Source organism: Pimephales promelas, chromosome 17, assembly GCF_988280905.1.
Source record: "Pimephales promelas chromosome 17, fPimPro1.hap1.1, whole genome shotgun sequence".
In the NCBI taxonomy this organism is placed as follows: domain Eukaryota; kingdom Metazoa; phylum Chordata; class Actinopteri; order Cypriniformes; family Leuciscidae; genus Pimephales; species Pimephales promelas.
Window position 1 is genome coordinate 3,149,419 of NC_142785.1, and position 15,780 is coordinate 3,165,198.

At 38.5% G+C, this 15,780-nt stretch overlaps 1 protein-coding gene across 2 annotated transcripts in view; it reads left to right on the forward strand.

Annotated features, from left to right (window-relative positions):
• mms19 (MMS19 homolog, cytosolic iron-sulfur assembly component) overlaps window positions 1-15,722 on the forward strand; it is a 37,363-nt gene extending 21,641 nt beyond the window's left edge. For both annotated transcript variants that reach the window (XM_039657655.2, XM_039657656.2), the window contains 13 exons: window positions 154-321; window positions 402-486; window positions 2,215-2,317; window positions 2,502-2,576; window positions 3,992-4,118; window positions 4,620-4,726; window positions 9,025-9,081; window positions 9,167-9,353; window positions 9,894-9,976; window positions 10,056-10,220; window positions 10,315-10,374; window positions 13,578-13,678; window positions 15,255-15,722. In XM_039657655.2, coding sequence (XP_039513589.2) covers window positions 154-321; window positions 402-486; window positions 2,215-2,317; window positions 2,502-2,576; window positions 3,992-4,118; window positions 4,620-4,726; window positions 9,025-9,081; window positions 9,167-9,353; window positions 9,894-9,976; window positions 10,056-10,220; window positions 10,315-10,374; window positions 13,578-13,678; window positions 15,255-15,285 — 1,349 coding nt within the window. In that variant the 3' untranslated portion in view covers window positions 15,286-15,722. The remainder of the gene's footprint in view (window positions 1-153; window positions 322-401; window positions 487-2,214; window positions 2,318-2,501; window positions 2,577-3,991; window positions 4,119-4,619; window positions 4,727-9,024; window positions 9,082-9,166; window positions 9,354-9,893; window positions 9,977-10,055; window positions 10,221-10,314; window positions 10,375-13,577; window positions 13,679-15,254) is intronic.
• Window positions 15,723-15,780: the final 58 nt, after the last annotated feature.

A 15,780-nucleotide genomic window follows, 5' to 3' on the forward strand; every position in this document is an offset into this window, starting at 1 on the left:
TACTTTATGGAATAATTATTTGATTCTGATACAAAGTCACTCCTTAGTTTATAAAGCACTTTATATAATACAGATCGTTTCAAAGCAGCTTTACAGTGAAAAACAGTACCAAATATAGTATACTAATGCAGAAACACGTTGTTCATCTTTCAGGTAGCTGCAGTTTCTCGGTGGAGGAAGTGAGCGCGGTATGCATCAGTTTGCAGCGGATAGCAGCGCACGCACGCGACACTGAGGAGATCGGACGATTCTTTCATAGCAACATCATTCCTCGACTTCTAGGACTGGCCTTACAGGCAGCGCTGCAGAGTAGAGACTCAGGTCAGTGTTTGTCATGATTTTCTGGTGTGTGTTAGTGTGTGTGTGCTATTTGTTGATGTATCTGTGGGTTTGTTCGACAGGTCACAGTAATCCACTCACAGATGAAGCCGTTCTTTCTGCTTTAGTTCCGGTCATCAGCACAGCCTGTGCTGCGTTACAATCAGAGTGAGTCACAATTACATATTATAATATGTGAATTTAACTGAAATTATAAGTTTGAGTTGAGAAATACAAATTAATGCACAGAATGGTCACTAATCTGTGTATGTGTTTTACTTTAGAGCCAAGCAAGTTGACACATGAAACCATTTGTTTATTATATCGCAATCGCAATATTGACCTCAATAATCGCTAGGGCTGGGTATTGAGACAAATTTGACAATTCGTTTTGATTTCGATTCACAGGCTTGCAATTCGATTCGATTTCGATTACGATTCGATTCAATATTAATTATTTTGGATATCAGTTACAATAAATGGCAATTTTTCTCAAGGAAATCAAATCTCTAAACTGATGCTGTAAACTATGGGAGTCTAGTTGTAGCCTATAGGCTTCATTAGCCTAATATGAAGGTAATAATGAACTCTTTTGTAGCTATACAAACACTTAAATTACACTTTTATTTATTTTTATAATAAGATGATTATATGAAATATAAACATTTAAATGGTGGCTGTCATAAAAACTTGCCAGATTTATTCAAATATGCATTAAAAATTGAAGAACATTAAGATTATAAAGCATATGTAATATGGTGTATATATTTAGCAAAACGCTCCTCTCTGGAGTTATTTTTTCTAGCTGACTAACGAGTTTATGTGGGTTTTCTGAGGTAAATATGACGATACATTGATTACAAGCTGTTTAACTGACGTCTTTCCACGGTTAGAAACGCTGATTGAGCGAATCAATGTGACATGATACAGAGTTCGATGAGTTGTACTCTATCTTTTAACACACTTTCAGATGCTCATTCATGTTTATTTGGCGCTGTGACTGGTACTATTAACCCGGAAGAGAGATCAGCGCTGCTGCTTCTCTTGAGCTGCGCCAGAGCGATCTCACGCCACAGCGCCAAAACGCTATTTATGTTTTTGAATTTCTAAAGAAAATGGACGTAATTTGAAAATTGAGACTTTGTTTCATATCAATAGTAACAAAGGACAAAGATTATTGCGATGTTTTGGATGCGCGCAGCCGCGAGACAATGTTTCCATTCATTCAAATGAAACAGGATGACTAATCGATTCTTGAGATTTAAGAATCGATATCAGTTCGTAAAAATGAGAATTGATTAATATCGAGAAATCGATATTTATTACCCAGCCCTAATAATCGCAATATGACATTTTCCCCAAATCGTGCAGTCCTAACATAAAGCCATTATAATAAATGTCACATTTATCTGCCCTTCAATATATAAGGCCTTAATTTTTGGTTCAGACCGGTTCAGATTTTTACTCGCCTTGTCAACTCAAAATGCACAAAAATTTATTGTTTTGGTTGTTTTTGACCCATGTAACCTCGTAAACATCTGATGCACATGATGCGGATCTGACACACATCCCATTTTCTCACAACTCTTCTACATTTGAGACTTCATTTAACTCTTTTAAGAATGTACTTGCGAGAATACTCTACAAAACTGGCATTTTGGCTTAATTTTCGAGCGCAAACCAAAACTAAAAGGGACTTTCCAACACTGATTGCATATTTCAAAGCTGAATAACTGGCTGTAGAAGTGTTTTCAGAGAAACAAGTATGTAACTTAGAATGTTTCCTAAATATCTGCAAACATATTATGGTATTTTTGTGCTTTAATACAGTCAAAAACTTACATACAGAACCTTGAATCAAAATGAAGATGTATTAAAATAGATGTTTTCTTCTAGATCAGCGTCCCGCATGGCGGCCCAGGCTGTTTCTCTGTTCCTGGATGGAGATGTGTCGTTTCTGCCAGAGAATGCCTTCCCTTCCCAAATCCAGTTGCTCCAGGTGTGTGACAGTCAGGGTTACATTTGCCAATCCAGATTAACTGAGCTCGACTTCTGTTCTGGGAGAGTTGTGAATGGTGGTCTAATGTCTCTTGGATCATCAGGATCTCCTCAATGTTCTCCCATAATTTAGCAAGTGTTTGTGGATGATTCTCGGGTTTGTTTGTGTGCTGCTTTTCCCACAGAGCCATGCAGAGTGTCGGGGTCCGTCTCAGTTGGTGTGTCTGCTGATGGCCTGTGTTTGCTCTCTTCCACGCAGCGTAAGTTAAACTCTTATCTCACTCTCTTCACAATATTCATTTAGGACAGGGATTTTCAACAAAGCTTTTTACCGTAGGGATGCGCTATTCTCTTTTCTGATAAAAAAAAAAATCATAATTACTTTTTAAAAGTTTGCTGTTTAGGGCTTCACAATTTGGTCATTTTTGTTTAATGATTGTATAGCAATGACTATTAGATAAATATATACATATAAAATAAAATATATTATTAAAAACAATAATAATAGTAATCATTATTTACATTGTTTTATATTTTGATGGTAACATTTCATTGTAAAATAAAAAATCTAGTGTTTAAAGGAGTAGTTCACTTTTAAAAAAACTTTTGCTTAAAATTTACTCAGCCCCATGTAATCCAAGATGTCCATGTCTTTCATTCTTCAGTCGAAAAGAAATTAAGGTTTTTGATGAAAACATTCCAGGATTTTTCTCCATATAATAGACTTCAATGGGGTCCAAATGGTTCAAGGTCCAAAAGACATTTTCAGTGCAAACTGCAAACTGTTGAAAGGGCTTTAAACGATTCCAGATCATGAATAAGGGTCTTATCTAGCGAAACGATTGTTTAAGATAACAAAGTTTTAGTTTATAAGCTCAAATGGTCGCCTTGCTCTGTTTTGTGTTGCTCGTTTGTGACTCCTGTTCAAACTCGTTCATCAAATGAACGAACCTTTTTTTCGAGTCATTTGATTAATTCAACTAATAAAATGAACAAATTGACTCAAAAAAAGATTTGTTCATTTTGTTGAACGAGTTCGAACAGGAGAGTCACGAACGCGCATCACAGAACAGAGCAAGGCGAGCATTTGTGCTTATAAAACTTAAACTTTATTTATTTATTTATTTTTTTAACGACCGGTCGTTTCACTAGATAAGACCCTTAATCATCATCTGGAATCGTTTAAAGCCCTTTGAACAGTTTGCAATTTGCACTGAACCTGTCTTTAGGACCTTGAACTGTTTGGTTCTCATTGAAGTCCATTATATGGAGGCAAAATCCTGGAATGTTTTCATCAAAAACCTTAATTTCTTTTCGACTGAAGAAAGAAAGACATGGACATCTTGGATGACATGGGGGTGAGTAAATTATCAGCAAAAGTTTTTTTTTTAAAGTGAACTGCTCCTTTAAGGAAAAAATATAATAACAATAAACATTATTTTATTTTACAGTTCAACAATAAAATAGCAACACTAATATTTATGGTTGTTTCTAAATATGACCATTATAATAATAGAAATAATAGTTTTTTATTATTATTATATTTGTATTAAAAAAGACAAACTGTAAAATTGCAATTTGAATATTTCTGGCTGTCTTACAGTGATCGTTTCCCCCAAAACTATAATTCTGTCATCATTTACTCAAAATGTTCATTTCATCAATTCCACAACAGGTGGATATCCCTGAGATCGACAGGCTTCTGGTCCAGTTGGAGGATCTGATCTGTTCGTGTTCACACCAGTTCTGCTACACGTTTGCAGCGAAATGCTTCGCTGGATTGGTCAACAAGAGGCCGGCAGGTACACACAGGATGGTTTTGTCATCTTCTTACATCACGTAGACTGAATTTTGTCCAACATGACCTAGGGCTGTTGCGATTAATTCATTTTCAAAATATGACGAGGCATGCCTCGCTCTCGGATTCACCAGTACAACGGAGGATAAAGAAGAAAGACCACAGTGTTTCATGTTTTAAAATATGAACTTCTGACAGTATGTAGCCAAACAGTTCAGAGACCTCTTACCCATCATCACAAACACAAAGAAAAGCCTGTTGAAGTTGAGAGTTTGTCGCACTGTACTAATTAAAATGTTTCAAATGAATCCCACAGGATTTTGCATGCAAGGTCATGTCTGAGAGAGTCTTTATGTGGGTGGGGGGCTTGAATATATGTATCTCTACCAAAGCTTTGGGAACCACTGCCTCTTTTCTATCAATGTAGATCAGTGGAATAATGAATGGGTTATTTGAGCTTGAGTTGATTTACCTGATCACGCATGTTGTGTGTGTGTGTGTTCAGGTGAAGCTCTTGACGCAGTGCTGGAGAGAGTGTTGAAGAGGATCAGTGTCGAGCTGGAGAACGGTTCCTCTTCCCAGCGAACACAAGCCTTCACACTGCTGCTCTGGGTAATGACCAAATCAAGAGTCTCGTCAGTTTTTTCATTTCTGAACCAACTCTTCCATTGTTCCACTGTTTTGAACATTTTATGCACATAAACGCTGATCAACACGCACAAATATAGTCAAATATAGGTTTCCGCGGAGTCATAAAATGTCTTAAATTTAATAAGAAGAATTTTAGGCCTTAAAAAGTCATAAAAACTAGGGCTGGGTAATAAATATCGATTTCTCAATACTAATCGATTCTCATTTTTACGAACCGATATCGATTCTTAAATCTCAAGAATCAATTAGTCATCCTGTTTCATTTGAATGAATGGGACATTGTATCGCGGCTGAGCGCATCCAAAAAAACGCAATAATCTTTGTCCTTTGTTACTATTGATATGAAACAAAGTCTCAATTTTCAAATTACGTCCATTTTCTTTATAAATTCAAAAGCATCAATAGCGTTTTGGCGCTGTGGCGTGAGATCGCTCTGGCGCAGCTGAAGCAGCGGCGCTGATCTCTCTTCCGGCTTAATAATACCAGTCACAGCGCCAAATAAACATGAATGAGCATCTGAAAGTGTGTTAAAAGATAGAGTACAACTTATCGAAATCTGTATCATGTCACATTGATTCGCTCAATCAGCGTTTCAACCGTGGAAAGACGTCAGTTAAACAGCTTGTAATCAATGTCATCATCATATTTACCTCAGAAAACCCACATAAACTCGTTAGTCAGCTAGAAAAAATAACTCTAGAGAGGAGCGTTTTGCTAAATATATACACCATATTACATATGCATTATAATCTTAATGTTCTTCAATATTTAATGCATATTTGAATAAATCTGGCACGTTTTTATGACAGTCACCATTTAAATGTTTATATTTCATATAATCTTCTTATTAAAAAAATAAATAAAAGTGTAATTTTAGTGTTTGTATAGCTACAAAACAGTTCATTATTACCTTCATATTAGGCTACAACTAGACTCCCATAGTTTACAGCATTAGTTAAGAAATTTGATTTCCTTGAGAAAATTTGCCATTTATTGTAACTGATATCCAAAATAATCAATACTGAATCGAATCGGAATCGAAATCGAATCGAATTGTGAAATTTGTGTCAATACCCAGCCCTAATGAAAACGTTCGGATTTTCCATACTAGGTCATAAATTACATTTAGCCACGTCTTAGATTGAAATGCTCATCCATTCATTATCGCGATATCTTTTTTCTCTATAAAACAATTTCAAGAGAATGTTCGATAATGTTTATGATCTCTATTTAAATCTACTTTGCTTTGCGTCGTAACTTTGCAGATGTTGTTTAGTTGGTGTGTAATGTTGCTGTTTGAGCATAAAGTTCAAAGCACAACCACCTCTTTAAAGGTGCAATACCTAAGATTTAGATGCCGCTAGAGGGCGCTACATTCAAAACAACAACAACGGCTTTGCTTGATGACGCCGTGGAGGAACGCGGAATGATGGGAACTGTTGTTTTCAACTCCACCGTGGATAAATCAATCAGACGGGAATCGAAAATTAGTTGTCATGGATGAGGTAAAGTTCGATTTCTATAAACATTGCGTTTAATGACATGCTTGTTTTTCATTAAACTGAAATAACCGTGCAAGAAAAGTCAGGTTTAAAAGTAAATTAGTTATCACAGATGTTACTGTACGAGTCACTGGACGAAGCTATGGTGGAGAGGGTTTGAAGAGGCAGGTCTCTTGCAAGGAGTTGACGTGGTTGGCCCTCCTTGGTAACTTTATAAAAATAAAAAATCAATTTAATGTCAGTTATCCCAACCTGCAAGAATTCATTTCCGGGAGGTATATTTCGATAACAAGATTGTGGGGGTGGGAGGGAAGGCTAACTTTCGCGTTCGCGAGGCACAAACGCAAAGTCTCTCCCTCTGTACAGTGCACGCGCAGCGCGCTGTATGTTATGCGCGCAGTATGTCTCGCTCTAACATTATATCCCGGGAGATTTGAACTAATTTGCGGGCATCAGGGAAACGCTATCAATATGCGGGAGATCCGGGAGACTTGGGATGTCTGCAATGTACATTTGACACATCTTTTCATGTCGTGTAAGTATTCAACCACAGCTACAGTTTCACAAAATTAACGTTAAGGGGGTCGCACACCGGACGAGAAGCTGCAGCGCCGCGTTGCACCACATAATTATTCGAACACATTATTATCTATAAGTGTACACTAGGGGTGGCACGGTTCACAAAACCGACGGTTCGGTTTGTATCACGGTTTTAGTGTCACGGTTTTCGGTTCTGTACGGTTCTTGTTATTTTTTTTCTTTTAATCTTTAACACTCCAGAAATGTACTTCAGCATGTGATATTTAGCTTAATTATCCACACTTTAGGATACAGTATAAAAAAAATTATATTCATGCAATCATGCACAAACTGAATTTGACTCTTTGACTTTAAGCACATTTTGGGACTATCTCAGAGGAAAGCTAGGTGAGATTTAGATACAGCAAGAGAGAAGACATTGACATGCTTTTCATTTATTTTGAAAAAAAAAGGAGAATGTGTAACACTATCTCTACAAGAACTTGAGCATTTTTATCACACAAATCTTATTTACACAAAGAAATTAACTTGCATTTATCAACTGACAACTTTTGTAGCTCTTACAAAAATTCTATCTTTTAAAAGAAAAAAAGAGGAACTACACTGTCTTTTATGAATAAGTTAATATACATGAATACCTCATTGCCTATAATTAGGCTATAGCAATATAGCAAAGGCCATAAACATAAAGTGAAACAAGTTCAACCTCAACACAAAAAACAGTATAAACAATGCTTCTATTCCCAAAAAGTGAGGGTACCTTTTTTCACTTGAAATTAAAGTGCAGGATTTCGAAACATATGACTGGAGCTCTTATCTAAACATAAAGTGCCACTGTAGCGTTATATTAAAATATCATTACATGAAATCCAAAATGTTCCCACACACCAGACTTATAGGACGCTCGCGCTTCCTCCAACTCCCTCATCTCTCCCACTTGCCATTTCTCCGCGTGCCGTGACCTGCAGCGCTCCATACTCCACTTTTACTGGATTGCTTACTAAGAACCGGCATACAGAGCGATCGGTAATGACATCAAATACCGCGAAAGTGAGTGACGGAGCCGTCGTTCCCGCTCTAGTTTGATGTTATTCACCGGTCGCTCTGTGCAGCGCCGGTCCAAGTTGAACAAGCTTATGTCGTGCGAAAAGAAAACAAACGTGACATACGGACACGAGGCTACATTGCGCATGCGTCGAACCGTGAGACGCACACACGCTCCGAACCGAGACAAGCGAACCGAACGGTTCGGGTGTTTTTTCATGTACCGTGCCACCCCTAGTGTACACATATCGGCGGCGCCATTCGGCGTCTGTCCGCGGCGCCCAGCAACGTTTCAGGACCGTGTTCAAAACCCTGCTGCGCCACAGAGCGCCATTTACATAGTTTTATATAAAATTGTAATTATTTTTGCCTCAAACCGTTGCTAATGGATCCTGACTTTGCCCTATGCTGCAATATCTATGCATTTAGTTTTGCAGTCATTTACAGAAATCAGCTGCTTGAATGACAATTACTGATTATTATTAGATTTTTCACGTGAGATTCTCAATTCATTCTGTGAACGGATGATCTGAGGTAAAGTTTTCAGAATGCAGACTCAGCAACGATTGTATTTAATTGTACAGTACAATAACATAGAACAGACATTATCTTCCTTTTCTGTCATTAAACATAACAATATTGCTGGCCATACACTGATGAGAAAGTGCGCGTCCGGTGTTCGATAACGTTACTGAAGTTGTCCTAAACGTGACGCGGCGCTTCTCGTCCGGTGTGCGACCCCCTTTACAGCCAACAGTTCACATTCCGAGAATAAATGAAAAGAATATATGTGCTCCATTCCATAACAAATGCGCGAAACAAGCTGCCGTTTGATAGGCGCTAACGCACAACTACAACTACCGCATTTGTCCAGGACTACACGTAGTAAGAGCGGAAACCGAGGTAAGCGGATATGACGCGATTGACTCGCGACTCCCAGCTCACCCCTGCTGACACGTGCCGTTTCCTTGGTTAAAATCTCAATTTTCTCGCGATTTAAACATTGTTTGAAACATTTGGAATATTGTGAGTTATCATCTTTACTAAATATATAACACTGGCCTTGTGATTTTGGGATATTTTAATGCAAAAATCTTAGGTATTGCACCTTTAAAGTGCACGTTTGATACACAAGAACCACTGAGTTTTTCAAACACTTCTTCTTTTGTATAGGTGGCCAAAGCTCTCCTGTTACGGTACCATCCGCTATCAACAGCCCTGACTGACAAGGTAGTTTTTTGTTTTTTGTTTTTTGCTTTTTGTTGTTTTCCGAGGTTCAGCGTTCGAGTGGTGTCTCTCTCTCCTCTGCTTTCAGCTCTTTGCTCTGTTGAGCGACCCGGAGTTAGGATCTCAGGCGGCCGATGGCTTCTGCGTCCTCATGAGCGACTCGCCAGACGTGCTCAACCGCGGCTGCCATGCCGACGTGCGCATCATGTACAGACAGCGCTTCTTTGCTGAAAACTCAAGCAAACTTGTTGAAGGCTTCAACTCAGCAGAGCAGGGTACCTCCATTACCACTTCCTGTCTTAACCACCGACGTGTCCAAATCACTCCGTTTGCTTTGTATCTTAAACTTCTGCTCATTTCATTAAACCATTTAATGCTTTTGAAAGAGTTTCTGATGCTCAGCATCAAAAATACAGTAAAAACTGTTATATTGTGCAATCTAAAATAACTGTTTTATGTTTGTAATATATTTTGAAATGTAATTTATTCCTGTTATCAAAGCTGAATTTTGTCTTCAGTGTCACATGATCCTTCAGGAATAATTCTAATATGATGATTTGCTGCTCAAGAAACAATGTTAAGAAGAGCCATTATTAATAATCGAATCAGCATTTTAGGGTGATTTCTGAAGGATCATGTGACGCTAAATACAAAATTCAGCTTTGATCAAAGGAATAAATTACATTTCAACATGCATTACAAATAGAAAACAGTTATTTTAGATTGTAATAATATTAATTGTAATCAAATAAATGCAGCCTTGGTGAGCAGAAGAGACTTCTTTCGTTGTGTAAATGATTTCTCTTTCTCCACAGAGAAGAAGTCTTGTTATCTGAAAGCCCTGTCACACATCGTGAACAACCTTCCCCGAGAGGTGCAGCTCACAGAGCTTCCTGCGGTGAGTTGAGTTGTGACTTTCTGCTGTTTTCCGATGTGTCGAGTGTTACACAGTGTGTGTCCTGTGCGGTTCTCTGCAGCTGCTGCCGCTCCTGCTGGAGGCGCTGTCCTGTCCTGATCGAGAGGTCCAGTTCTCCACCCTGTCCTGCATGCAGCCGGTGCTGCTGGAGCCCCCGGAGGCCCTCAAGAACCAGCTGGAGGCGCTGTTCTCACGCATGCTGGCCCTCACCACCAGCCCTCACATGGTACATCGCCTAACTCTGCACTGGGCAGCAGCATGTGATCCCAGTCCATCTGTTGACAGAGATTGCCTAATTTTGACTATCTTCATTCTGACAGAAAGTGAGAATTGCATCTATCCGCTGCGTTCATGCTCTCTCTCGCCTGCCTGAACATGTGGTAAGAGAAGCTGATTTTAGAGATAATTGATGCTGAGCATTTTATTCAACTTTATTTAAAGGAGCTGTATGTAAGAAATGTATTTCAAATAATCCTAAAATGTCACAAGACATTAAAGAGCCCCTATCACAGCATTTGAAATGTTCCTATTTTTGTTTTAGGAGTTCCCAAAAACAGTTTAACATGCATGCAAGGATAAAAAACACTTTATTTGTCTTATAATATGCATTTATTTTTAACAGATTTGCTCACCGACTCCCAAATGATTCGTACAACGACTCATTTTTCCAAACCACTCCTGTGCGTGACGCTAATCGGCGGTGATTGGTCTGATGATCTGATTTGTTCGCATAACACATAAACATATTGATAAAGCACTGCAGTACTACAAGACGCTCTATTGTTTATGACAACTCCAATAACAGCGACAAACATTTCACATATTTAAAAAAAATTGACATTGGAGACCTAGAAGCTGCGCTGAGCGTAACTTACACACACGCACACACATATTACCTCCTCGCGCCCTGACGCAACAAAACCGTTCAAAACCCATAAAAGCAATAATTATTAATAATACTCACAGGTTGTGATTCGGAGGAGGAAGCTGATCCATATACACTGGGTAAGTAAGTTACTGAGCCCTTCTTCAGGAACAACCGTTTGCAAATCCACATTTGAATTCATTTATGTTTTTGAACTGACGTTATTCGTCAATAAAATGATGAGAACACAAACCCGGTATTAAACGGGCCCCGGTGCTGAATTTTGAAAGACCGCTGTATCGATAAGCTCGGACGTTATCGGTTCTGCTGTCGGTACTGGAGAAATTATTTATCATTCCTATAAAGACGTTATCTTTAACATGTTTATATCGCCAGCCTTTTCTATATATAAACTATATTTTAATTAAACCTTTTGTCTGTGATGCAAATTTGAAATTAGCAGTTCAGCAGAGAGAGAGAGAGAGAGAGAAGAGAGAGAGAGCGATCTCTCACGCAAAGCCACAGCACGCGCAACACGACAGCCCTGCTTAATGAGTGACAATGAGGACAGAACTAAACATTCAACGTGGTTACACTTTAGATGTGGGATATTATTCTAATATATTTTGTATTTCGGCTTCCAAAGATTATAAAAAGAAGCTATTTGAGATAAAACCGTTAAAAAACAAGACGCATGATCTGTCCAGCTTAACTTCCTTTACTTCACAGCACTGCGGAGCGCTGTCAGTTATTCCTAAAACCCAAACGTACCGTCAGCACGATCGGCGATTGTTGCAAAATGCTGTCTTCTATTGTTGCAAGATCAAAAAATGGCTATTAAAAACACAAAAACCTGCGCAAGAGCCTGTTCACAAGGCGATGCGCGCTCCGAAACGGACTGCAACGAGACAAGAAAAGTAGCCTATACTTTGGGCTTCGTGTGTCCTCCTTAACTATCAAATATACATACAAATATCAAAATGACCAGCTCTGAGATTCGTTTAAACACAGTTTATTCACTTAAACACAATTATGTCTTAAATTGATGGTGCTTCAGTTACCGGTTACCGATTAGATTTGCTCTCGGTCTTAAAGGGGCAGCAGTCTAATAGCCGAAACCTGCTGACGATTCAGCCATTAATGCAAATCAAACAACAAAAGGCAGAGAAAATCACTCACAGCTTTTGAATAAGTAACTTTAGATTAAATAAGCATTAATCTATCTATGATAAACTAGTGCTATTTTATATTTGATTACTAAATTAGGTTTCTTTTCAGACAGAAACAATTACTACCTGAAAAGATATGTTAGTAGACCTTGCTGAAATTAAAGCACTTTTGTATATAATTTGTATCTTTGATTGATTTTATTCTTGTGTTTGTACTTGGTTTTTTTTTCTTATGTGTCCTTTTTTATATAAAACAAAAAAGCCTGCACATTGCTGCATAACAAAAATATATTTTTCTTCGTTTTGCTTTTTCTATTTTACATTTCAAAATATAGAGTTTAATTATGTTCTTAATTCTTAAAAAAAAAAAAAAAAAAAACACCAAAAAGAACCGATAAGAATACCGTTAAAGTACCGGATCGATAAGCGGTATCGGTAAGAGTAGTAATACCGATAAAACCTTAACGATACCCATCCCTAGTTATACTGTTGTGGTATCGTTGCAAATATGAAGTCTGACCACCGATTCTTCACATGCTCGTCCCTGGTAAATGAAAACAAAGTGGCTGAACTATATTTGCATTGTAGAACACAGCGTCTTCTCGACATTATGCTATGATGAAGTATTTGAACGTGTAGACTTCAAGTTTACACTTCCGTCTGTGCGCGCAGTAACTAGGTAACCAATATGCATCTACGTCATGACGACGAACCAGCTAATGACTCGTTTCAAAAACAATTCATTTCATAGACTCAGAGTCGACTCTCACTTTTGAAAGACAATAACTTTATATCGGTGCACTTTCAGATATAAATCTTTTCAGGATGTTTTCATTCCCTTAGAGCTATATTCCACACCACATGAACAGTCATTTTCAAAAATCCATGATAGGGGCTCTTTAATTTAAAATACTTAGATCACTGACACTGACAACAGCAGTCCGGCCAGGATATTGCCATTTAAAAAGTGAAGTTGCAGCCCTCGACTGTCATGTTGTGTTTTGGTCTGATGCTCCTCCCTCCACCGATCTACCAATCACGGAGTCAGTAGTGTTGCGGCATTCGGGTTGCCAGCTCTGCTCTAGTTACCACAGCTGCAGATACAAACGTGTGGGATAAACAAAATGTTGGATCCTGCAGCCTATCTGGCAACCTCGAATCAGGGCGGAGGGGGAAGGGATACACCGCTCTACAGTAAATTAAAACTGATTGCAGTACCAGTTTTGGCCACAATCTTACATACAGCTCCTTCAAAAAATATATATTAATCATTAAAATGTATTATTATATTTTGATGGCAAATTTGTTTTTTAATTTGTGATTTCAAGGGCTAAAAAATAAATAAAGTCTGTGTGTATAAATATATATGGATGCCACAATTCTCAATATAATATTGAACCGTTCGGTACGACATCCATGGTTCAATACGCTCTTGTGAATTGCGTTTTTTTTTTAAATAACATGCTCAGATGATTTATGCACAATAAAACACGTTGACTCTGAAGTCACAGATTTGACTGTGTCATTTATAGTTTTGTTGTGTGTTTAGATCCTGCCGTTCCGTGCCAGAGTGCTGAAAGCTCTCGGTGTGTGTCTGGATGACCGAAAGAGGCTGGTGAGGAACGAGGCTGTGGCGGCTCGAGGGCAATGGTGAGGCAGACGCACATTCAAGCCCTGCAGGTTTCACACGCCGCGTTTCCACTGTCGGGCCAAAAGCGAGTGTGCTAGTGCGTGCCAGTCGCGTTTCCACCGTCACCTTCGGGGCTTCCTCTGGGGTTTTTGACCCGCCGAATACCTTGGTTAGAAGCGGGCCAACTGGGGCTTGAGGAGTGGTTACGAATAGAATTTACCCGAGTCAGGAGACCTTCAACATCGCTGCTCATTTCCCATGTTTTAGACCTTATTCAGAGCAGCGCCATGACAGGTATGAAAGTGAGGCCGTGAGGGATAGACTTACCGTGTTTCCAATGGCATCCGCTGTAAAAAGCTGAATAAAGCTCCTAGATTACTTTGTCTTGAGTTTTTTGTCAACTGAAATTTCTTGGAAAGGTATTTTTCCAGTGTTTCATGAGCAGAACAAGCCGAAAACACATTAAATAACAGTACAGCCCATTGAAGAGATGCAAGTCTATCCCTCACAGCCTCGCTTTCATTCTAATTAAAAATCAAAGATGGCGCTGCCGTGAATAAGACGTATTATACCAGACTCCTCCACACACAATTGAACCTACAGGCTAATAGAGGCAACTAGGGCTGGGTATTGAGACAAATTTCACAATTTGATTCGATTTCAATTCACAAGCATTCGATTTCGATTACGATTCGATTCAATATCGGTTATTTTGGATATCAGTTACAATAAATGGCAATTTTTCTCAAGGGAATTAAATCTCTTAACTAATGCTGTAAACTATGGAAGTCTAGTTGTAGCATGAAGTTAATAATGAATTAATCACTTAAATTACACTTTTATTTATTTTTATAATAAGAAGATTATATGAAATATAAACATTTAAATGGTGGCTGTAATAAAAACTTGCCAGATTTATTCAAATATGCATTCAATATTGAAGAACATTAAGATTATAATGCATATGTAATATGGTGTGTATATATTTAGCAAAATGCTCCTCTCTAGAGTTATTTTTTTCTAGCTGACTAACGGACAAATGGACATCATTTGAAAATTGAGACTTTGTTTTATATCAATAGTAACAAAGGACAAAGATTATTGCAATGTTTTGGATGCGCGCAGCCGCGATACAATGTCCCATTCATTCAAATGAAACAGGATGACTAATCGATTCTTGAGACTTAAGAATCGATAACGGTTCGTAAAAATGAGAATCGATTAATATGGAGAAATCGATATTTATTATTTCCCAGCCCTATAGGCAACCGTGGTGGACAGTCAAGGTGGTTGCATTATGGTTGGCTCATAAATGTACAAACGAAGACTCGATCTTAAAGATTTTTTAAGTAAAATCCTACTCATAGCCCTTTTAAGTAAAGACCTAACGTTCGCTTCAGTCATGCTCGCGTCGTTCTATAGATTTACAGATCCAGTTGTTTATAGATTTCATGTTTTGAGCTAGTGCTGCCAGGCTACTGGCCCAACAGTGGAAACACTACTTGATTTTGGGCTGGGTGCTTTATGTCCGAGGCTATTGGGCCTGTTTATTTGCAGTGGCTCGACAGTGTCTAATATTGCTTTCCTCATCCTTAGGTTTTTGTTAGGAAGCCCCGGGGGAAGATAAGCAGATGAATGCGCCTCAGATCACCGCTCACAGCCTTTGATTTTACTTCCTTATCCCCTTTTTTATGATGTGGCATGAGGTTGTCCTACCTGGCCACAACAATGGCTGAACAAACTGTCGGCAGCCGAGAAGTGCTTGAACACGAACCCCAATGGACCTTCAACAGCGGACGCTGAATCAAGATGGCAAGAGTAAATCACACACACACACACACAAGCCTCATCGTGTGCTATTATCATTTCTTCAATCACGTCATGTCCATATTATAGGAATGTTAGACGCAGGATCTTTGAATGTGCAGTTGATACGACTGTCCTGATGTCAGTATTTTTAAACTGATGTTACATTAGCCTCAAGACTGACAAAACTGATGCCAAGAATATAAACAATATTTAAATGTCAAATAACCTGTCAATAAAACTTTTTGTAAATGTGTAGATTGTGAAGCTTTAGCAGTGAATTAGTTATTAATGGGCCGTTTCAAAGGAAGAAGTC